Source organism: Cariama cristata, unplaced genomic scaffold, assembly GCF_000690535.1.
Source record: "Cariama cristata isolate BGI_N322 unplaced genomic scaffold, ASM69053v1 scaffold41234, whole genome shotgun sequence".
In the NCBI taxonomy this organism is placed as follows: Eukaryota; Metazoa; Chordata; class Aves; order Cariamiformes; family Cariamidae; genus Cariama; species Cariama cristata.
In genome coordinates, this window is record NW_009613152.1 from 1 (window position 1) to 23,968 (window position 23,968).

The 23,968-nt window shown below is 41.7% G+C and overlaps 2 protein-coding genes across 2 annotated transcripts; one reads left to right on the top strand and one right to left on the bottom strand.

Moving 5' to 3' along the window:
* Window positions 1–2,913: 2,913 nt before the first annotated feature.
* Window positions 2,914–7,036, top strand: N6AMT2 (N-6 adenine-specific DNA methyltransferase 2 (putative)). Its single transcript, XM_009698896.1, has 4 exons — window positions 2,914–3,066; window positions 3,975–4,057; window positions 4,709–4,989; window positions 6,480–7,036. The coding sequence occupies exons 1-4, from the start codon at window positions 2,917–2,919 to the stop codon at window positions 6,605–6,607; spliced, it is 642 nt and encodes a 213-aa protein (XP_009697198.1). The 5' UTR covers window positions 2,914–2,916; the 3' UTR covers window positions 6,608–7,036.
* A 7,242-nt stretch (window positions 7,037–14,278) lies between these two features.
* IL17D (interleukin 17D) lies at window positions 14,279–20,821 on the bottom strand. Its single transcript, XM_009698897.1, has 4 exons — window positions 20,738–20,821; window positions 20,408–20,477; window positions 15,232–15,369; window positions 14,279–14,631 (listed from the first exon to the last, which is right to left on the bottom strand). Exons 1-4 carry the CDS (start codon window positions 20,819–20,821, stop codon window positions 14,279–14,281), a joined length of 645 nt encoding a protein of 214 aa, XP_009697199.1.
* Window positions 20,822–23,968: the final 3,147 nt, after the last annotated feature.

The window sequence follows — 23,968 nt, forward strand, 5'->3', positions numbered from 1 at the left end:
GGTGCAGGACCCTACACTTGCCCTTCTTGAACTTCATCAGGTCCCACTCCCCCAACTCTCCAGCCTGTCCAGGTCTTGCTGAATGGCAGCGCAACCTTCTGGTGTATCAGCCGCTCCTCCCAGGTTTGCGTCATCAGTAAACTTGCTGAGGGTTCACTCTGTCCCTTCGTCCAGGTCTGAATGATGAATAAGTTAAACTTACTCTTGGCTGTATCAGCACCGTATGTGTTACGAACAGTCTGAATCCCAGGGCATTCCTAAAATGCAACCCCGTCCCGTCGTGTGGCTCTTGTAGAGAGTCTGCGTGAGAACAGAGTGTGGGCTGCTCGTGGAGAGAGCCAGGGCCTGGGGCAAGCACGGGTGGGCCAGCTGGAGCTCAGGGCTCAGGGGCCGTGGGAGTTACTAGCGTTGAAAGGATCCCGAAGCGCCAGAGGCACTGTGGGTTTCTCTGCTTCCTCCCGTCCTCCTCCAAAACTTCCAGGGTTGTTTCTGGGCTTGAGAGCTGTGAACTTTCTGGGGGGGGGTATAGAGGGGCTTTCAAACAGTGGAACTTTCTCCCTTGAAGCCAAAGGAATTTACAAGTCTTGTTCACATAAACTCACTTACTTTAATAGTTTCTGATGTAGTTCTGGAGCATGAAAATGTCTTCATGCTAATGACCGAAGTCAGTGTATGTAGACAACATATGTATGTTCATAAAAATATCTTGAATTTTGAAGGTGTTTTCTTAATAGGTGTACCTAGTATTTCTACCATATGTTCTGAGTTACCTCTCTTTGCAGCCTCACAGTTAATTACTGCTTGGTTCCTAAGGCTTTAATTTATAAACCGAAAGGAAGACTATTAAAAAATCAACTAAAAAAATATTTATAGAAAAAAGATGTCTATGGCTGCGTGCCTTTTTATCTACTGAAACAATGGGTAATGCTTCATCATCAGTTTCATCTGTGAGGGTTTCATTTCGTGGGCATGGATTTAGTCCTTGTAAATGCCTGTATGGGCTCACTGAACATAAAATCAAAATTTCAACTTTTGTCTTAAGAACTGCAAGTTTGCATCTGTTTCTGTTTCTTGGTGTCAAAGAATAGATGTGTCCTTGCCTAGAGGATAATAGCAAACCAGATTACTACATGTATGAAGCCCTTAATAAAAAAGAAGGTTGTGAGATGAGGAGTGATTTTAAACTTCTAACATCTGCCCTAACAAAAAAAGTTCTTGTATAAGTACTAGGGCCTAAAATGGATTGTAGCATTCATTATTGTTAGAGCATTGTTGCTAGAAACTGTATTATCTGTGTGAACTTGAAGTCATTTTTATAGTAAATAGTTTAAATAACACATAATTTAATAATATAAACAATTTTAAGCATTTATGTTTTATTCAACAAAAAACTAGGGACAAAATTAGCAATTTTGGTTTTACTAGGTAGCTTGACTCCAGAATTCTCCTCTTGAGTGAGGCTAATGGCATAGGTGGGTCCTTAGGCTCTGAACGATTCCCTGTTTGGCCAACCTGGCCTCACAAGCCAGCAAGTCAATAAACGATACTCTGGAAAAGCCAAGCGCGTTACTCTTATCGCATGTAGGTGCGTACCCTGTCGGTGGAATGGCAGAGTAACTGTCCTAGTGAATGCCGATGAGTTATCTCACAGTGGGAGGTTACTGGCACCAGTTTTCCAGCAAGTAGGGAGAAGCTGTGTTTTAGGAAATGTCTTGAAAGCTCTGGTAGGTTGAGCAGCATGGAGGGAAGGGTGGAAGGGGAGGATACTGCAAATGCTGGAGTTCTCATTGCAATGCAGGGAATGAGGAGAAGAAAAACCGTGAGCAGCTATACTTGAAGTTATACTTCACTCTTGAAGTTGCACGCAGTTCAGATGGCACACGGCTTTCTTGGTGACTTCTGCACAAAGGCAGGCGTACGCCCGTTTCCAGGTTCTGTTAAAGTCATGGCTTGTGTGTTGGTTCTTGGATCAGACGCAGAGAAAATGGGTTTCTTGAGAAAAGAACCTTTTCCAGTTTTCTTCAGTACTTTTCCCATGCTAGGTTCCTGCTTTCATCACCTTCATTCCTGGAGGTGGCAGTGTCTCTTCTGGGATGGACACAAATGCTTCGGCTTTCTCTCAGGACAGGTGCTGCTGAGCTGCCCAGGGTGAGCAGGGTTAAGTGATACTGTGCAGTGTAACCCAGTTCCAGAGTTTTCTGAAAATGGCTGTACTTTTCCGTTAGTACATACCGTGTCTTTCTGAGTTATCTCCATATGCGCAAAGTACACAAATTTTTGGTCGAGTAGTGTTATCTTAGAAAAACATCTTCTTGAGCTTCTTGCCAGCTGTTGTTGGTAGATTTCTGCCATTCAGAGGAATCTTTTTACAGTGTGGAAGTTAAAGCCAGATGATGCTGAGCCTCGAATACTAGTGTACTTCATTCTGAGTCAGAATTGTGTGACTTTTGAACATGGGAAGGAATGACCAGTAGCTATCATTATTCCTAGGAAGGAAGGGAATAATTTCTGTAAGATTTGCCAAATCCACTGAAGGTGTTTTTGGTTTTTTTTCTGGAAGCTGATAAAAAAAGGTGTACAGATTCAGGAAATCAAGAACTGTAATGACAGCTTCTCTGTATGAATACAAGCCGAATCTGTGTTGTATAGAAAGGGAACAGTGTTGCTGCTGTTCCTGAATTCTCCCTGGAGACATGTTATTTCCAATCAGCCTCTCGCTGGTTTAAGAGCTCCTAAGTAGAGGGAATACATTTTCTCTTGTTAGGAGCTTTTCCCTAACTAGCTGTTAGACTAAATCTGCGTCGTTGTTGGAGGTCGTTTTATCTCAGCAGACTATGCCATTATTAAAAGTGTTCACCATTGAAAAGGGTTAATTTAATATTTATTTTTTTTTTCCTCTGGTGGACGTCTAGAAAAATGGATGATGATGATGATGACATTCCCCAGCTTTCATCCCATACGTTGGCTGCCCTCCAGGACTTCTATTTGGAACAACAGCAGAGAGAAGGCATGAAGACCTCCCAAGGGTTTAATCAATATTCCATTGGCTCGATAGAAGAAGACTGGGTAAGAAACTCTAAACTTCAGTGAATGAAGCAGAGTTAGAGGAATAGCCTTTACAGAGTTTCTTTTGTGGGCAGATAATGAAATGACATTAAAAAGGGGAACACTCAGGATGCTCCTAGAGTAGCAAAATCAAACTATTCATGGACAGTAACGCTGTAGGGACATTTGCTTTAATATTAAATCTGGGTATAGCTGTCTGTTCTACATGTGCGTGGGGAGTACAAACTGAAATTGCATGGAGAGGGAATAAAGCTGCCAACAGAAGTATCTATCCCTTCTGGAAATTTTAACTCCAGCCTGGCATGTGTAGGTAGTAAAGATTCTTCCCTCAGTTTGAGGCAAATGCAGTGTAGCAAGGTCAAGTGATCTTTCCTTTCACGTTGTATTTCTTTCTGTTTTAGTCCTTTGGATTTGTGGATGGCTGCTTTGCTGCTTTTTTTCCTTCTGACAGACTGATTTTTGATTTGTCTCTGGCTTGGCTTTGGTTTTTTTCCTTTTTCTGATCTCTTCTGATTTAGTACTTTTATCCTTTATTTCCTTCTATAATGTCACTTCTCAAGTTCCTTTTCCCTCTTCCGCTAAAGTAACTCAATTTAAGAACACAGAAATATTGTGCATCTGCACATTGGGTTTGAACTGACCTCGTCAGTGCTTGTGCATTACTTTGTTTTCCTGATACTGGGGTAGATGCTTTGGAAACACACAGTGTAAGCTACCTGCTGCGTGTTGCTGGATTACAGATGTAAAAAGACTGTCAGGAAAATAGTTACCTTTCCAGCCTTACAGGTTGTGAACTGAGAAGTTGCTATGGGTTTTGGTTTTCTTCCAATATGACTCACCACACCTAAGTGTATATAGCACAGTCAGAAGATGTGATGCCGTTTGTAATTGCGCATTGCCTTTCTCAGCAACTCAGCCAGTTTTGGTACAGCGATGATACTGCATCACGCCTGGCTAACGAAGCGGTTGTGGCAGCTGGAAAAGGTGGCAGGTAGGTTTTAATAATTACGTTGTAGATTTAACATGTCTTTTCTGCAACTATTTTGTTTCTACTATGTAGACAGAGCATGCAGTTTAATTCATTACTCGTTCTTCATCCTTGCTCAATTAGGTATTGCAGAAATGCTTTGCTATTATTTAATTAATAGTTCGTACTGATCTTACCATTTAGCATTTCATTGAATGCTGTAGGCTCTGCCTTCTAAGTTTACTTTGAATCTTTTTATTTTTTGAGAAACACAAAGAGCTGCAGAGCATATTAATGACTCGTAATTATGTTCTCCATTTTCGTATGATGTTTCTGTAGAACAGATGGAAAAACTTGGTTTTCTTCCTATTTCTGTAAGGAGCCGTTTTTAATTTTAAGTTTTCAAGTATATTTCCTTGCTATTCTGAAACAAGATTTTCTCTGTAGTTAAGGTTAAGGTCTTTGTGCAGCTTGGAGGTTGAATAGGTAACAGCTTTAATACTTAAAACTCTGTTATTAAAGTAATTATTTTTTAGAATGGAGGAAGAAGAACTTACATTTTGGGGACTAATGTTTAAAATGTTTTCCCAAAGCAGCCCTGAAGACTGCTGTAGGGCGGGTTTTGTGGTTGTTTGCCTTTTAAATTAATATTCTAAGTTATTGTCCCTTTTTCAGGATAGCATGTGTTAGTGCACCGAGTGTGTACCAGAAACTGAAGGAACAGGATGGTAAAGATTTTTCAGTGCGTATACTGGAGTATGACAGAAGGTTTTCTGTATATGGAGAAGAATTTATCTTTTATGATTACAACCACCCGTTGAACTTACCTGAAACTCTCCTGCCACACAGTTTTGACATTGTAATAGCAGATCCACCCTATCTGTCTGAGGAGTGTCTTCAAAAAACTGCAGAGACCATCAAATACTTAACAAATGGAAAGATTCTGCTTTGCACAGGTATAATTCATAAAAATACTAGGTCACCATTAAGCATCTTTTCTCTCTCTAAAAAGACAAAGTGAGAAAAATACTAATTCAGTAATACTAATTTATCGTTAATTCAAGAAGGAATATGTATCCTAAGCTTTTTATTGGAATACTTTAGTTCAACCTTTATTTTAAACTGAAGACTTGTTTTTTAATAGTTGAAGTCAGTACTTTTTTCATACGGCATTACGAATTTTACTAAATTTTTTAAGAATTATAAGATCATCCCACAAAGTTCCAGAAATATTTTTTTTCTTGTAAAAGGGCTGCTCTGTATAATTCCAGTGATTGAAATCTGGGTATGACAAACAGAGGTGCAACTTAGTGTTAATGTCTTGTTCAATAACCTTACGAATTTGTGATTTTTTTTTTTTAAATATGTCAGTAGCTGCAGGATTTCAGCTGCCACATAATACTTGGCATCTAAGGTGAGCTACATAGAAAGAATGACAAATAGGTTGGAATGGCCTTTGCTGAGTAAAGTGGGATGATTTTAGCTAAATCTTGAAAAGAAGAACAAAGTTGACTTTTTTTTTCATATTACCTGTCCTTACTGGTAAACGTAGAAATTGTAATGTGAATGAAGGTGTGAGGGGATTCTGCTACTGTGATTCAAGTGAGGAGGTCTCAGGCACTGAAATACAGCAGGAGGAATTAAAAACCAGTGATAAGGGCACTGAAACTAGATAACTTACCAACTGTACTTGCAGGTCCTTCTTCCTGAAGATGCACTTGCTGGTTTAAGAAGTGATAAGTATCTGCCTTATTCATTGTGTTTCTTAAACTGTAATCTTATTCCAAGATAGCTGAAGACATTCAGGAAACTTGCAAAAAAACAAAGGACAAAACCCCTCTATACATACAATTCAAGGGAATTTAACCAAGCAGGCAAAATAAAGAAAAATTAAAATAATATATGGCCAGAAAGCCTACTTTGTTTATTTGCACATGGCAGTCATGCACAAGGATGGTTCTCAGAATTTTTTTCCCTAAAATGGATAGGTCATCCTTTAGTTTACAAAGTTTGAGAAATACTGCTCGAGGAAGTGATTTCTCAGTGTGTAGCTGTAAGTATTGCACTGCAGTTTATTTAAGTGAAAGAGTATATGTAATCTGTTTGCATTTCCCATGGCTCCCTACCATGTAATTTCTTTGGCACGTAGCAAAAAGATTGAGTTCAAGTTTCTGTTTTCTATAAAAGGGGCACTGATCTTACCCTCTGCCTGTTCTTGTGAAACTTCTCGGACATTCATATCCTTGGAGCATCTTCATTCTTTTAGATTTATTTTAAATTTCGCAATAGATTCAGTTGTTAAAGAGGGCTGACAGTGTAGCTGCTTTAAGCCTTGCTTCCGTAAAAAAGGCAGGCTCTCTCTATATGCATTTGGGAGGAGCTATTAAAAAAGCCCAAACATTCCATTACTGTTTTTCTCATCGAATGTTAATTATTTTTGCTGCAGGTGCAATCATGGAGGAACTGGCAGCAAAACATCTCGGTGTGAAGATGTGCACGTTTATTCCAAAACACTCGCGAAATTTAGCCAATGAATTTCGATGTTACGTGAACTATGCTTCTGGACTGGACTGATTCTCATAAGAAGATCTACAACTTCTTCAGTCAAGCTCCTTTCAGTGACTGCACATTTCTCAATGCTGAAATATTCAGCTCCAAGTGCTATTTTCTGGGCTAGCTTTAATCAACAGGGTGTGATAGCCTCTCTCTTTTAAATGTGTAAGCATTTGCAGTTACTGTGTTTTGTATCTTACCTGTTAGGTAAATGGGGACCAAACAACGCAGGTGCTGGATAATGGGAACTTCTCTGTTAAGAGTTTCATTCTAACTGGTAGTTTTTACCATTCAAGCACTCTTCAGTGACCTCCCTGAAGTGATTTTAGCTGGTTGGCGTATAGCAGCACATAGGTGCTTGCCTCACAGACATCAGAATCATCACTGCATCAGAACTGATGACTTAGTAGCTAGTGGATGGTTGAAAGAGCATGAATAGTGGTCTCCTTTTAATCTTGCGAGATGCTCCTTTAGTAAAGGCATTGACAGATGTTTGTTCTGAACGTGTCATGTGTTTCAGATGCACTACCCAGCAGGCTGATGTTTTTATAAAGGATAACTAGAAGAGAAAATAGGTCTCCTTCTGGGGAGGCCTGTCCAGTTGCTTTTAATAATAATCAGAACTACCTACCAGTTGCCAAGTAACAGAAGACCTACTATCCACTATTGTTGCCAGACCGGCTTTTTAAAAACTTGTGGTTATTATTTCACCTCTTCTCTAAAGCCTTGTCACAAACCCAGACTTTTTGTAAAAGGCAAGATCTATTTTGTCATCATTTACCACCGTATAAATTTGTGTATGAATGTATGCTGTAAGAGAAAAAGTAATCTAAGTCATTAAACACCTCTTTGCAGAAGTACGGTGCATTTATTTTGTGGTGTTTATGTGTTAGCGCAACAGAAAATCATGAGCTTTTGAAAACCCACACAACTAGGCTGTTCTATTTCCTAGTTAAGCTAATCTCCAGAGGTGGTATAAACCTGATGTCTCCTTGAAAAAAGCACAACAAGGATTTCTGCATTAGAGAGAGCTTTACTTTCATTAAGAATCCTATGCATTAGTAAGGCCAAATCACCTAAAATACGAAGTAATTACTAAATAAAAATGCAACACGTCAGCCAGTCCTTGCATTAGTGCTTCAGACATGGATTCTCCCTTTGAGTTACTCTTACTAGTGGTTGTGAGATACTTCTGTAGTAACAACCCATACATGTTAGTCCCTTAAAGCTTGAACCAGAATGGATCTGATTAGACATAGTGCCTGCTTTTTGGCAGATTTCACTATCAAGCTAAAGATGATTTCCAGGTACCTCAAGTTTGTAGTTACAAGAACAGTCCTCTTTTTCCAGTTGCCCAGTTTTATCTTTGCCTCCTGTTGCACAGCCAGCAGCAGAGCAGTAGAATAGAAGCATCTTAGAAATTGTTGACTCTTACGAGGCCACTGGGGTATAACATAATGTATTGATAAACTCCCACTGTTTCTGATAGAGAAATGTTAACATTTCTCTACAAGGTTTGGCCTATATTTCAATCAATTATTTGAATCAAAATGGACGATACATTAGCAAAACTTTGCTTTGGGATAGTAGAGATTTTTTGTTACTGGGAATTTTTAAAGCCAGCTTTGACTAACCTTTTGACTACACTACTAATGTGCTTTTGGGTGAAAGCAGGTTCATAAATTCCAAGGCACTCAACAGTTTTATCGGTTATAAACATACTATACAAAATATAAATACTTGTCTTTATATGCCATATTTAGATATTGGGGCTGTGTAAAAGGCTAACAGAAATGCTGCATCTACAAAAGGAAGCACCTAAACTGAAGTATTAAGAAATTTATTTTGTGGTGGGAAGAAACCTAATTAAGCTTGAGAGACAAGACTTTTAATAAGGCAGAGATAATACTCATGTTCCTGTGCATTTCTGCTGTTTGGATGCAGATTTTCCCATTGGGCGGAGTAAATAAATGAGCAGGGATAATGTAGATGGAATATAACCCTCTCTCGGTGCTCAGAGAATGGTGTGTCCTGAGCTGGACACAACACTGGTTCATAAATACCTGTCCAAGCCACTGTTGTTCTCCCATTTTTCCAAGAGATCTGGTCACTTCCTAAGGCTTTTCCCTCCTCACATTTCATATCTGCTGCTTCCTCCCCTCTCTCCCCCTGTACAGTACTCCTGAGTTTCATGATACCAGTTTTCTTTCTCTTTGTTTCTGAATCAGTCAGGCTCACAAAAGGTATTGTTAAAACGAGGAGAGTGCAGCAGAGGAAGAGCTCGCAGGGAGAATGGAGACCGGGCTCTTCTGACGGTCTGTGTCAGCCCACGGCCAATACAGTTTTGCCTTTCAAACCAGAAGCCATCCTTGCTGCCGAGCCCAATAAAGCCAGAATCCCCCCGAAAACGACTGGCCATAGGTGACGTACAGCTGGCTTCAGCTGTTTTCCAGGAGGGCTATGCCATTACTTTTATGTAGCCAGTTTCAAAATAAAGCAAACCAGAATGTTAAATGCATAGCTATTGGCACAAATGTATACTTCACAATTGTAAACTGTTTTATGTTTATTACCTCAGTATCTTGCACACTGAGCAGATGGAGACAATGAAGTAACTCCAGAAACTTTGTTTTTAACTATGTAGAGGCTTCAAGTGGGACAGGTATGATGATTGCCAGAAGGGACGATATTCTTCCCCCACCACCCACCTAAATTGGGACGTGCCATTCAAATACAAGCTTCACCTATGTTGCTGCTTTGCTATTAATGCCTTCAGTTGTCTGGATCATTTTGGTAAATGCGTGTTCTTGGGCTCTCTATATCAGCAGTAAAAGACAACTTTGCTAATTTCATCAGAGACCTTTCTTAAAAAAAATAAAAAGTACATCATTCAGTTGTGCCAAGAAATTCAGTTCACCAAGTAAGTGCGTGCTGCATCTCACATGTAGGTCCGATGGCGCTGAAAAGAGGCACTGTGAAGATGCAGGATTATGAAAATGAGGGGACACGTAAATCTGTGTAGATGCACTCAACAGAGCACCCCATTGTCCACCAGCTTCCCTCTTAAAAGCCGGGTGAGTGCAGGCGGCTGCCCAAGCAGAGCTTGACTAGTGGCATTCATGGCCTTCATCAGCGGTAGGAGGTAAACTATTTTTGTCGTACCTGTTTCCAAGGAAGTAGCTGTGTTTCTGAGAAGGCTGCAAGTCACAAAAATTTGCAGTGAATTTGTACTTTGTGCCATTGCAGTAACTTTAAGAAATACTATGTGACAGAAGAATCTTTTTTTTCTGTAATAGGCTCATGAAAGAAACCTTCAGTGTCCAGTAGTGATTGGCTTGCTTTATTGTAGAAGACTCATGGTTGGACTTTCTATTGGACCAGACCGTGGTGAAGTGTGACCACCATCCTGCTTTGCCAGTGGTATTTATGACTGCAGAGTCGTATGTGCTACGGCCTCTTGGCTGCAGTAACAGGCACCGTGCAGCAGCAGGACGTCTCAGTGCCCTGCTGCCGGTATGAACGTGGTGCTTGGCAGAGGAAACCTGGGGGCTTGTGCACAGGCCGATAGCTGTAGGTGGAAGAGAATGTACTGCAGCTGTCTGCGCCTCACCCCAGATGACAAATGAAACATTTCTAGAAATGCTGTTGCATGAAGTCCAAGGTACCGCTTCCACTAAGATCTAATCTGCACTTCCCCTTAAAAACGGTGTTGCTCTCAGCTCGATGTTGCGTAGTTAGCCCGTCTCTGTACCACACAACTGCCTTCACCCCTCTGTACCAGAGCAAGTGGGAATTACCTCCAGTGGCTGGTTTGGTCACCCTCCCTGGGGTCCCGGCACGGTGCAGCCCTGGTGCGGTGCAGCGCGGTGGGAAACAGGGCGGCTGGGTTGGGGTTGCAGAAGCCCCTTGTCATCCAGTGTCAGAGCTGTGCTGCCACTCGGTCTGCTCCTGTTCTGCAGCCTCCTTAGATGGGAGTACAGCAAAACCAAGAGGTAGCTCATGCCACTACTCAGCAAAACGTGTTGGACTGACTCCATCTCCCTCCTGTGCCGTAGTCCAGGTAATTATCGCCATTCCCTAAGCCCAGTGAGACTGATGGGTGTTTATACTTTCTGATTGATGGGTGTTTATACTTCCTGAGCACATCACAGCCTTTTTCCCTTTTCCCCTTGTTGCTTTCATGTTTGTGTTCCCCCATGCGATTTCATGCTCGCTTGCAGCTGCAGACCTCCGCCTATTCAAACACCTTCATGTAATGACTGGTTAGTAAACCAAAACTAGCATCTCGGGCTTTTCTCAGCCTTCCTGCCTGATGTGAATTTTCCAATCTAATCTTAAGTGATACTACAGAGAAGAAAAATAATCTCTTTACTGAGGATATTGTTCTGTGTTGTGTGGCTCCTAACGTATTCCAGGGACAACCTCATTGAAGGAAAAGATTTTCCTGGCACAACAAAATTTTTCTCAAATCAGCTGCAGCTGCCAGATAGTTTCAGCTTTGAATTGTTTGCGTTTATTGGGCCTGGAGTTGGTTCAATGAGGCATTTCGTGTCTGCCTTCTGTCAAGTTTGTGAAGCCTTGAAGCAACTCCAGTGAAGCCTCCCTCCCCCCCATGCAAATGAAAGGCAAGGCTGCGGCAGCTGTAGCCAGAGGGCTAAAAGCTGGAAAATGTCACACCACAGTTGAAGGGAAACCGATATAAATCCATGATGTGATGAGCTCTTTTAAAAAAAAGTAATTCCAAACAAACGCAAACTACATTTACTACTCGACCTTTCCCACATGAGTAACATGGAAAGGGTTTATATATGGAAAGATACTTTGAAGGTTAACAAATGTTTGTGTAGCTATTAGTTCTTGATGTTAAGTAGTAACAAACAGTTGTTCACTAACAAATTATTATCAAACAGTTGCTCCTGCTAAAACATAAACACAGCTTTTAAGAGACACCTAACTGGAAAGCTGGATCGGGAAGCAAGTGGGCTCAGCTAAAAACTCTGACACAGAAAAGGGTGAGGATTAAAAAAGGAAAATGGGCTTCGGAGTAAGATAACGTGAGGTTGCTTGTAACCATAGGAAGCTTTCCGCTCTTGTTGCCGCACGAGGAGAAGGAGGTCGCCAAAATACATAATCTATTGATCCACTGAGGTTTTGCAGTTCTCTAGTACTTTCCTTTCAGTCATCCAATTCCTGAGGCTAGATGTAAGCTAAAGCATCTGTTTTTCTGGATTGGCAAACCCGATTATGTTCCATTTACCTGATCTTAGCCTGCAACCCCCAGGAATTCCCAGAACATGCTCTAGTTACTTGAAAACCTCAAAGTGACTCCGTAATTTATGCCTGCAAGAGAGTTGCAACAAAAAGTGAGGGGTTTTTTTGCCACATAATGCAAATAAATCCACTTTGTTGCAGACAAATTTGTGTAACAAAAGCGTGTGGGCAGACAGATGAGTTTTGCTGGAGGGTAAGCATTTAGCCAGAGCTTCAGCTGGTAGCCCTTCTGGGCATTTACTAACTGTGAAGGGCTCTGTGGTTTGGCATTTTTTTATCGTCCTTTGGGGGGACTTTTTACTGCCTTTTATTGTGAAGACTTCGCTTTCTATGCTGTGGAGTCTGAAGGTCCAACTTCCCCCTGTCTGAAGTGTGTGTGTGGAGAAAAAAACCCCACAACTTAATAGTGACACTGAAACAGGTTAGACTGCTGAAGCATCACCTAACGCAGTGTCTCTCCAGTTTTGTGGGTCTGCTTCCCTTTTGAGCCCCTGTGTCTTTGGTCACCATTTCCCTTTTCTCAGAGGGTGAGAAGTCCTTCCACATTAGGAGGAAGGAAAAGTGGATGTAATTGCTGCAAGTATTTACATTCTCCAGGGAACAGGTAACTACCTATAATTGCAGGCAGCAGCTAGGCAATTAGCTGTTCTCGGAGTAGTACAAACACTTCATGACCTTCTTTGAACTCTCCTTTGCGAATCCCCTTGAGATAGAGGCATCGCAATTTGAGGAAACGCAGATCTAAAGACAAGCAGAATTGGGGAAAAGCATCTGCGCAAGAAATGCATTTATAAACTTCAATCTGACATTGTGATGGGAATCTTTTATTGGTTTCTGGAGTTCTTAAAGCTGTTTTAGGCTTTCTAAGAAGCTACACAGATTGCATTATAAAAATACTATTCTACTAGACTGAGTCATAAAGAGCACAGTCAAGCACCAACACAAGGAGTTGTCATATGATTTTCATTCTTGTTAGCTTTCCATTCTTCATCCAATGAGACTCCACAGAAGTGTGTGTTTGTGTAGCGTAGGGACTTTCTCTGCTATGAATGAAGCTCAATTTTGAGATTCTTGGTGTAGCAAATACATTGCTGCATATGGTATTTATTCCTTTTTGTAATGATATTGCAGTCATGATCCTTCAACTGTAAAAGACATTCTCTGCTGTGCATTCAGAGATTTATCACCTTTGGTGATTGTGGCCCTCTGAGGAGTTATGTTCACGCAAGGTATGCCTCGTTATTCCCAATTCTCGTTCACTAGACTGAGTCAGCCTTCAGTCTCTTGTTCTGGAAATGCAAGTTTTTGCATAGCCAGGGTTTCTCATTACGGCTTGCCATCAAATTCCTGTAAGCTGCAAAGATGGAAGACTTCTCTTCCGCAGACCAGCATCTTTTGCAGGTGATTTTCCTTTACATGTAGCACAGGGGAAAATGAGTAACACTAATTGTATAAATCAGTTTGGTTTGGCTGGGACTCGCCTCAGTGTAGCATGTAGAAGTTAAAACCTAGCCTGTGTACTCAAGATGAAGCTGATCCTTCATACTTTTTTTTTTTTAATGGGGAATCTCCTCTCCTGACATGAAAAAGGTTTTGGCCTTTCAACTGTACAGAATACAGTTTTGTCACAAGAAACAGGTAAGCAGTTAACGATGAATTAAATCTAATATAGAATCTTGGGACCCAAACTGTGTTTTTTCTAAGTGATAACATTCTGTGTAATTAGACTTGGTCCACATCGGAAAAGCCCGCTGCAGTTCTACAATATCTAGCATGCTTCTTCTCAACACTTTGGTACCCTTAGCAATTTGGCAAGTTTAAAAATAGCAAACTCATAGAATATTGTTTCATGAATGACTCAAACTCAGCAAAGGTTTCCTTGCTGTAGTGTATAAATAGCCAAAGCTGTAACAAGCCGAGAACGCTGCCTGGAGTTGAGATGTGCAATATAAAGGAAGGCTCCCCCAGCCTGAGAAACCTGCCGATTAAAACTGCTGATTTGGCACATGTACGGCAGCTATGTGATTTTTATATCAGAGTATTTAAAAGCAGAGTAGAAGAGATTCCTTAAAAATATCTCCAACCAGTAGTCTGCTATAGTAATAGCTAGCATGTCTTACAGTTGCATCATCTTCTAAAATTTACTGTGAATAAGCAAGGATAAAATGTTCTGCTCTAAGGGGGGAAAAAAAGCGACTTTGGAATTTGCAACAAATACTTACATGAACTAAAGAAGCTTTTAATATGAATTGTCATCTCCAATGATCTGAGTGACTGGACAAAACTTTCAATCTTATAACTGAAATAACTGTAAATAGAAAAAGAGGACAAGTCAATATGTTTGCTGCTGTGGTGCAGTTTCCTGAGGTGGTGAAATGATGACATGAAGCCAATACTGTAACATGACTCTTTATATATTCTTCATTCTGATGACAGCTTGTTCTGGCTTACCAGCAGCTTCATTTCTTGCTTATCTATGCTGGAATTTACACTTTCAGCCTCTTTTTCTTGCTCAGGTACACAAGTGCAGCCCACTGGGATAGTGATGTAATCTTCTGTGTAGACGTACCGGCCCCCAGCACACGACGACGTGCGACGGAGGATGACTGTCGGCATGTACACAGGGGTGCTGCGGAAGTGAAAATTCTCCTCGCCAAAGATCCCCATGAGGCAGCCTTTGCACAGACAGTACGCTTCGGGAATGTATTTAGGGTACCTTGTGGGATCGTATGAAATTCTATAGGGAAGCAAATAATAAAGATTCATTAGTATCTCTAAAAATAGATATATTCATGTGGAAAACATGATTATAATGTCATTTGACATAAACACTTATATAATGTTTCTGTTTTCTTTGCCAGGAAAAATAGCTGTAGCTGTTGCTGCCTGGCTTCTTATTTGTAAAGTGTAAAGAAAAAAACATGAGCAGCTTATAGAACTGATTAGGTCCTGTGGTGCACACTGAAGTATTAAATGACTGGCTTTCCAAAATGTGAAATTCAGGGGTTTAAGCAGAATAAGTTTTGCATTTTGGACTGAATGGGTAAATAGAGCATTAAAAAGGACACTTGGGCATTTCCAAAGCTTTGATCTGCCTCGAGTTCTTCAAAACTTGGTACAAATCCTTGTTAACGTTATTATTGTTGAAGCTATGACACGATGTTTTAAAATTATATAATTTAAATAGAATTAAATTGTAATATTATTTCTGCAATAGTTCTTGCTCCCTAGTATACTTAGGGTTCTAAAGGTACCTTCCTCTTGACAGCAGAACTCTATATTTATTTCTCTAATTCACCTCCGCTATCTCTTCTTCTAACCAGAGAAGAGTAACATTTGCAGGCCCGCGCCGAGAGAAACTGCAAAGGTAATGCTTTTTCTGCCCTCTCCTGCTACATTTTGAAGTAAAGCATTGTCCCAAAGCTTCAAGAGTATAGCCTCTATTTTTTGTTGTCTTAGTTTGTTGTTTGATCCTTTCTTTTTGCTTATTAATTCCCTGTTTCTGGAAATTCCTGATTAGCAGGAGCTGGAAAGCTTGTAACTTACATGCAGCTTGGACCGACAAAGTCCAAGGTTAGACATTCCTCTCTGGATGTCGTTGGACACTGAAACAACGATGTGAGATGATGGTCTCAAGTCATACAGATCCTGGCTGACTACAGCCGTTGTTTTTAGCAAAGAGAGTAAAAGCTGATCAAGTCTGCTTGATTTTTGAAATACAAGATTAAGTACACAGCAAAGTACGTGTACTGGAGTGTGTAGCCACGCTGGTTATTGTGGTGGTGATGTACTTGTTGCTTTGTTCTTTACTCCTTTTCCTGCTTATACTGGACGTAATTGCTGGCCATGGCTGTAACTTGTTCATTATTACAACTATGTGTCATTACTCTAGAAAAGATGTTTGCACCTCCAGAAAAAAACAGGGGTTTAATATGTTTAACTCCAGTGCCAGCTGTCCTCTTTGTACCTTTAAGCTTCCTCCCATCATTACAAAGCCAGCCCTGCTTCAGCACTGGTTGCGCTGTCCAGCTGGAGAGGGATGACGGCTCTCTTTGGGATGACGGCTCTCTTTGGCGGGAGAAGCATTCAGCCCGGAAGCCCTGCCAGCCACCCCTCCGTGCGCCTCCCCTAGAGCCCGTCCCGCCTTGGGAGGGTGCTGACCTCATGTATGTTATCAGAAGCACTCACCCACTTGTCAGGTAACAGAAAACCCTTTTCTGCCCTTTTCCCCTGCTCCTACTTCGACACAGTAGATGGTGAGACCACACAAGGTGCTCAGCAGAAGCATCCTACAGGCGGTTACCGGCAGGCAGAGAGCATGAAGACACATCACCTAGTCCAACTGCCCACGTTTGTCCAGACTGTTCTTAACAAACCTTCAGAGGAGATGCCCAGCCTGCCCAGAGGCTCTGTTGCAGCATTTCACTGCCTCTTTACTTGGGAAGTTTTCCTAACAGTGAAGCAGCCATTTTTTTTCTTGCAAACTCCATCAATCATTTCCCGTGTTTGGATGGGAAATTACAGCACCTGAGGCTAAAAAACTGAGCAACAGTCAAAGATTGGATACCGGACAAAATGCTCATGCCTGTAATGTTTACTGTAATGTGAAGTGCTGCAAAAACGGTAAAAATTCTTGCACTGGGTTTTAAGCGATCCTCTACTTGGGATCAGGACAGGACCACCATGCAGTAGATGAAGTGGGGAAACTGCATAAGAAAAATGAATAAATTAAATACTTGTCATCAATATAATTATTTATGGGATGGTATGAACTACTAAGTATGCAATGCCCGCCCTCCCACAGCAGTTTCAAAATAACTGATTTTGAAAACCCCAATAGATTTAAAGTGATTCCTAAATTGTGTTTCCCAGGGTTTGTACCACTTCCTTGGGTGTCAAAATGTTAGTCTTTTATCTTTTCAGGCGGTCTCTGAGATAAGAAGAGGTTCCAGCTGCGGAAGAGGCAGCCTAAGTCTGCCCCGATTGCATGGTCACCTCTAGTCAACAAACTCTGCACTTGCCAAAACAGGCAGCCTGGCTCTCCCTCTCGCCTCTGCCCCTGGGTTGATGCCAGTGTTCTTCTGGCCACAGGATTGATCAGGGCATTCGTTCAACTGCAGAGTAACATCATCAAAAGCTGGATTTTGGTCCTTCAGCTGTCTTGTCACATACACACAGAGCCCTACACAAACAAGCCAGTGTGAACAGCAGCTGTAGACCGGGGCAGGAGAGAGCTGCCCTTTTCAGAAGTATCACCAGTTTATCAGGTTAAAATAAATTTGGAACCATGGAACCACAGCTTCAAACACAAACTCGATTATCCTGTCATCAAAGAAGAGAGACTACTCTTTTTTTTTTTTTTTTTTTTTTGCAATGACCATATAATCTGGATTCTTTGTCCTTTTTAAGGAATTTGTTTTCCTCACAGAAAAATCTGGCCAGTTCTCTCATAGCCAGACATCTGTGATGTCGCAGATATTTTTGCAAAGCTGCTCTGTCCCATTCATACTTGCTTACTTTCCCCAGGAAATACCTTCATGTTACAGGATCTCACACCAATGTGAAATAAAATGTCTGGTAGCCAGCAGAAGAGAAGAAAGTGGAATACAGGCTTTTCTACCATGATACATTCCCATTTCAAACTCAAGTGAGAATTATTTCAGTGGTGGATTGTTAAACGCACCATATGTCAAGTCACTGGTATTTCCTCTACTGTATTATCTCTAGCACCTGGTTTATGATGTTACTGGAAAGCATGAACATGCTTCTAGATGCAAACATAGTTTTCACTAATAACAAGAGAACTCTGTCACTGGAATCATGGTCTACAACAAACTTCCCCCTCCGAATTCCCACATGGCAGAAGTCAGGTATAAATGAGGGTTTTTTGGAAGGATGATGGGGTGTGGTTTCCTACTTTCCATAGAAAAATCTCTCGTATTGCAGAGTTTTATGTAGATACCTCTACTCCACCACATGAGGTTTGAAAGGAATCAGAGAGGATCCAAACTGAAAGATGGATCCAAAATATAGATGTGGGTTTGCATCTAGACCAGAACTTTAAGGCTGAAGAGTCTAAGTAACGCCTCCTGAAACTAAACGCTTAACTCAAATGTCACTAACCTTTGGGGCCATATCCAAGGTTCTGCATCTTCAGCTCAAACCTGTTAAGAAAGGCCATATAACTAAAGCCTCATTTTTATCTTTTTAGGCCACCCAGAGTGATTTGGGTCTGAAGCACTAACAAACACCAGTAACCTAGCCGTATAAATGCAGTTGTGTGACCTGCTTCCCTTTGTACTCTGCGCTGGTGAGGCCGCACCTCAAATACTGTGTTCAGTTTTGGGCCCCTGGCTACAAGAAGGACATGGAGCTGCTGGAGCGTGTCCAGAGAAGAGCAACAAAGCTGGTGAAGGGCCTGGAGCACAAGTCTGATGGGGAGCGGCTGAGGGAGCTGGGGGTGTTTAATCTGGAGAAAAGGAGGCTGAGGGGAGACCTGATCGCCCTCTACAACTACCTGAAAGGTAGCGAGGTGGGGGTCGGTCTCTTCTCCCCGTTAACTAGCGACAGGACAAGAGAAAACGGTCTCAAGTTGCGCCAGAGGAGGTTCAGGCTGGATATTAGGAAGAACTTCTTCACTGTAAGAGTCGTTAGGCATTGGAACAGGCTCCCTAGGGAGGTGGTGGAGTCACCATCCCTGGAGGTGTTCAAAAAACATTCAGATGTGGTGCTTCAGGACATGGTTTAGTGGGTTTAGCAAGCTTGGTGGCATTTGGTATATGGTTGGACTTGATGATCTTTGAGGTCTCTTCCAACCATAATGATTCTATGATTCTATGATCTCCATTACTCCAAGCACTACAAGTCATGTTTTTATGTTTTCTCCTAGAACAGGGCAAACATGTTTGATCAGGTTAATTAACCGGGCAAACCACATGCTCCAAGTTCTCACTGACTCTTTCCTATAGGTAGTGAAAGATGCACCCAGCTGGGGGGGGACACACAACAGAAGCAGCTGGGAAGAGCAGCGGAGGACCAGAGAAGTGCAACTTTCCGCTAGGCACCCAAGTGTCCCCTGCATCCTTGTGCCATCTGCTGTGGCCACTGCTGCAAACTGGACAGCCCAGCCATTTTGATGAGGGTTGCCCTTGCCCTGTGAATTCAGGTTATTAGGATGTGAGGCTCACTCTGCCTAGCCAGCGCTCCTGATTTACAAATGACAGGAGCACTGAGCTGTGCCGGGCTGCTGTGTTTCGATCTGCTGGAACAAGAAGCAGGTTTGTACTGAACTGGAACTGCTAATGAAGTGTGACTAGTTCTAGGCTGCTTTTCCTTACGACCCTACGACTGCTTTGAGAGCTCCCAGTGAAAAACAAACTTCCTGCCGTTTACATCCTAAGCCTGGAAGCCAAGAGAAAAGTTTCTGTCGAAGTAAAACTCTTGTAAAGATTTCATCTGTCTTGTCCTGTACCACTACTTTCATATGTAGTATTTTTAATAATATTATCACTTCATAGCTTCCAGCCTTCTAAATCCAGTGAGTCAGGTGCTGTGCTGGGGCAGGCAGACACAGCTGACTCTTCAGAAAATCACTGCTAGCACTAGGCTAACAGCTGGATGTTATCAGAAGTCTAATAAGCAGATCATCATCCCTTTACTTCACACTCTGAAACACTTACAGGATTAAGAGCTAACAACTTTTTTTCCCCTTCTTGGCAAGACTTTTATTTCTCTATAGCAGGTGTTCCTTTGTTCACATTATGCTTAGTTTGGTTTATGCACAGGTAGTAAGCAAGTATGGTGCTTGCATAAAATAGCCTAGCGCTAACAGTGATTTTCTGAACAGTTGTATGAACATGTAGTGGAATAAAAAGGACGGCAGTTCTGCATCCCCTTCTATTCTTTCCCTCAGCTGCATCTTTGGGATATGCACGCTGTGCCACATGATAATGTTAAATCCTGGAAAATGTCTGGGATAAAGTTCTCAGAAATCATTGGAGTATTATTTAAAGGAAAGCCTTCTTGTATGACTTCTTTCAAAAGCACTGCAGACAAGCTTGGCTTTTACCAGTAAAAAAAGACTTCCCTGTATTTTATTAAGATTTTATATAGATGAGCACCAAACCAAGGATGCTTATAAACCGAAACTGGTTTTTGAACAGCAGAAAAAACACAAGCTGGGCAACGTTTGAGTGAGGGACTAGCTAACATGGGATTCCATGATCAGATCAACACTGACAATAGAAGTTAAATCTCTGTAAATTAACCCTTAGTAAATGCAGGATTAGGCCCCAGAGATAGACACAGAAGCCATGAAGTCTGGAAATTCAGAAATGGGAATGAATTCTTGAATACACATAAAGGATTTTTGCTAAATTCGTGCAGAAGTGTGTTTGCAGAAGACTCTGAATGTATTCCTACAAACTAGCCATGAATATCATTGTAACCTTAAGACAACAGAGAATAAAGATAGAGCTGATGTTTACAGCTGGTTAGGGAATGGCACCTGTGCTCTGCAGCACCGTGAATGGAATCACAAATCAACACTACCTGTAAACATGCTGTTGACTTCAGTGCGATCAGATTTTTCAACCATTACTCTGAGCTTTATGATCAGACCCTGCAAACATTTAGCGAGACATTTAAAATGAATCCTTTTTATAACAGCTGTCATCCATGAGCAACCTGTGTGTGCATCTCTGGGGCTGAGCTTGCATTGCTGAAGATTCACCATGATTATGGCTTCTCTAAATTTAACAAGCCGCACGCATCCTGTGCTGTCAGCAGGGATCCATAGGTAGTAAGACAACCTGTATCACCAATTCTTGTGAGGCAGCTGTGAGCCGTAGCAGAAGCCCAGGACCACGGCCCTTGCCATACCTCCTCGTACATGCAGGCTTTCTGGATTTCATTGACTGTCCATGTAATACTGCTAAAAAGGGCAAGCAGCTCCTGGCTAGACATCACAAGCTGGCACACCGTCGGCCTGATGATTCCATGGCAGGATGGTTTCACGGCAGAGCTTCTGCCACTGGCTCTGTTTTTTAAAAATCCTGCGTAATTCTTAGACCAATTTCCTGAAGTGCTGAGCAAATCCAGTATGCTCAAGATTTCACTCCAGCCAACTGACTTCAGGGAACTCTGCTGTCTCTTTATAGCTCTGCAGAGTAAAGAGCGATTCGTGTGATTAAACTTTGTGCCCTGAGTTACATACTGATCTCCTGTGCTGACTAGGATGGAATTTCAGTATCAGACAGATGAACTAATATTTTTCCCCTTTTTCCTCAAAAAGCACCTGTTGGTTGCTGCCAGCAGCAGGATCATGGACCGGATGGATCTGTGGTGCAATCCACGTGCAAGTCCTGTATCTCTAGGTAATAGCAAGCCAAAAATGATGTAAGTCTTGATTTTTGTATAACCAAATTAAAGACCAAGTAATAGAAAATAAACAGTAAGCACTGGACAAAGAGAAGGAAAGAAGCGACACAAGGATTATCTGAACTTTGAGTCTGTCAAACCTAATTCTTCCACGCTTAAATAGAATGACCAACTTGGATATACGTGATGCAGTAGAGTGAATGTTACAGACGGATCTTTAAGTAATAGATTTGATTCTTTCTCACAAATGCTGATATGAAAAAATTTCCATTGACTTCAACTGAATGGTGGTGTGAGCAGAAGGATTACAAGAAGCAGTGTTAAACAGCTGGGAGCAGGTGCCTAGGGAGATATGCAGGGGAAGGTTAAGTAGAGCCAGACTAAATATCTTTATTATTAATGACCTGGAATAGGGAGCATAAACGGTATGTTAATGAAATCTGCAGATGGTAACAACGGGAACTGCTGCAACACCACTGAAGACAGAAACAGCGTGAGGTATCGCAGACATTAAAATGCAAGTTAAAAAGAAAAAAGACCCTTTATCCACAGAGCAGAAATCAATTGCACTGTAACTCTTTACGGGCAGAAAAGAAGCTGGAGAGCAGGATGTCTGAGACACGCTGAAATGGGGCAGGCGGCTTGATGGAAGTTTCAAATAGTCAAATTCATGCTTTGAGGGGTGTCCTACCAGCGTGGACAAGAGGGGTCCTGCCTACAGTGCATTGATTTTTGGGCATTCACTACCAGAACAACTCTGGTGATTCAGGAGGCAGTTCAGGAGATAGCAATGAATGAGTGAAGCGGAGCAATTTATGAGGAAATATTAAAAGAATTAAATGTACGTAGCCTTGTCAAGAAAGTTCTGTATTACAAAAGAGAGCTGTGTGCAGTTTTTCAGATTAACACCCCAGCCATGGAGAAGAAATTGTTGGGATTGTATGGGTGAAATTGGTTAACCATTGACAAGACACTGCAATCTTTAAGAGTTGCATGTCCTTTTTAAAGATACAGGATTTGGGACCTTGCTTCCAGGGTCACCGGGTGAACACCACAGATCAGACCAGATCTTCACAATGCCTTTACCTGGCTCCAAAAATCTATATAATAGCAGGTTGTAACAGCAAATGCACATTACTGTTCATAATGAGAAATTTTGGTTCTACACTTTCATTACACATCTTGCAATGTCTGTTGCTGTCTCATTGCATACTAATGATCTGGCAATTGAGAAAAAAAGCTGTAAATGAGATCTGTTAACTAGACAGTGTATGCAGGCCTCTTCACCCTAGAGAAACAATTTTTCCCCTAAATATAATTTTTAGATTTTGCTGTTAACAGTGTAATACCTTTTTTCCACTACCTTTTAAAATTTTTAGCTCGGAGATGTCATCAAGTTACCTGCATGTGAATAGTTAGCGGTCTGTTTGAAAACATTTTGATGAAAAGTACAGTCGATTTACAGTTTCTTAATAAGCTTTTTGTAAGCCAGTCCCCAAAGAGCAGCTGGTTCTCTGTTAAGAAGTAAGCCTATACAGAGCTCCAACTGACAATAAATACCTGCCCAACGAGATGTGAGCATGGAAGACGCTGTGTTCGGACCAGAAGAACAACTTTCTGATAGCAATAGTATTTGGCAAAACCAATGTAATAAATACGCGAGTCTAATGGTAGGTGTCTCATTCATCACACTTGCTTCTCACACACTTAGGTAGCTTAAAATTCCTCAGTCTGCTTACAGAAAATGTCTTACTAAAAATACTATTTCTAAAAATACTTTGTTTATGAAAGGCTTATTAAGCAAATAAACAGTCTTTCTCTCAGTAGGATTACTTCTTAAACTAAAAGCAGGCAAAAACCATGCCACAAAATAAATGTTTATTGGAGATCACTAACAAGCAGATATTTAAGTTTGCTGAATACACAGTAACTGCATCAAGGATAGTGTATAGAAAGTAGCAAGAAAGTCAGTTCCTTTTAAGTTTGTGCATGTTTTAGCTTCCTGTTGTCTGCGGTGTCTTTACAGAAAGCTGAAAACGTAGAACCCAATTCTGTCAGTCTTATTCAGACAAAGTACCAGAAGACTGGATATTGAGAGCGTGACCACACGCTGGGTTTAGTGTTCTAGATTACTGGTTTCCAAGCTTTTCCAGAGTTCCCTACGGAAGTGCAGACCCTTATTTTGCATATTAACCAGCCTAACAACAGATTTACTTTACTTAGTTATTTTTATGCCCCCTTAAAACTAGCCTGTCAGCCCCTGTTCCACCTCAAGGGAAGGGGGTTTGCAAAGCACAGATGTGGAAAATAGCGGTACTCCTTCCCTGCCGACGCTCCCACAGCAAACGGGACAGCAAGCCCTCGGGAGGGTTTGCAGCAGGGTAAGCGAAGATGCAGCTCTGCCGGGACCTAACAAGCACATACCCTGTTACTACTCGGGCATATTTTAGAAACCAGCACAGTGTCCGGAGTCACACCTCGGGGAAAGCATCTGAGCCCCCTTGGGGCTGCTGCGGAGTCAGGAGGGGCTTTCTGGGTGACGGTCTTTTGCTGAGGGTCCTCGGAGAGAACTTCGCACACGACAGTTTGCCGAAGTGACTTTTTGAGGGGCGGACTGTGCTGGTGGGTGTGTGACATATCCCTCGCACAAGTTGTTTTTACCTATCCATCTTATATCTGCCTATTTACCCGTCTACCCGAACACCTTCCCGGCAGGCTGCTGCTCGGTGCTGC

Coding starts and splice junctions, on each gene's coding strand:
- N6AMT2 (XM_009698896.1), top strand. CDS start 2,917: ATGGATGATGATGATGATGACATTCCCCAGCTTTCATCCCATACGTTG. Junction 3,067..3,974: donor GCTCGATAGAAGAAGACTGG/GTAAGAAACTCT, acceptor TGCCTTTCTCAG/CAACTCAGCCAGTTTTGGTA. Junction 4,990..6,479: donor AAAGATTCTGCTTTGCACAG/GTATAATTCATA, acceptor TTTTTGCTGCAG/GTGCAATCATGGAGGAACTG.
- IL17D (XM_009698897.1), bottom strand. CDS start 20,821: ATGTCTAGCCAGGAGCTGCTTGCCCTTTTTAGCAGTATTACATGGACA. Junction 15,370..20,407: donor AGTCAACAGCATGTTTACAG/GTAGTGTTGATT, acceptor CCTGCTAATCAG/GAATTTCCAGAAACAGGGAA. Junction 14,632..15,231: donor AGCAGGAGAGGGCAGAAAAA/GCATTACCTTTG, acceptor ATCTATTTTTAG/AGATACTAATGAATCTTTAT.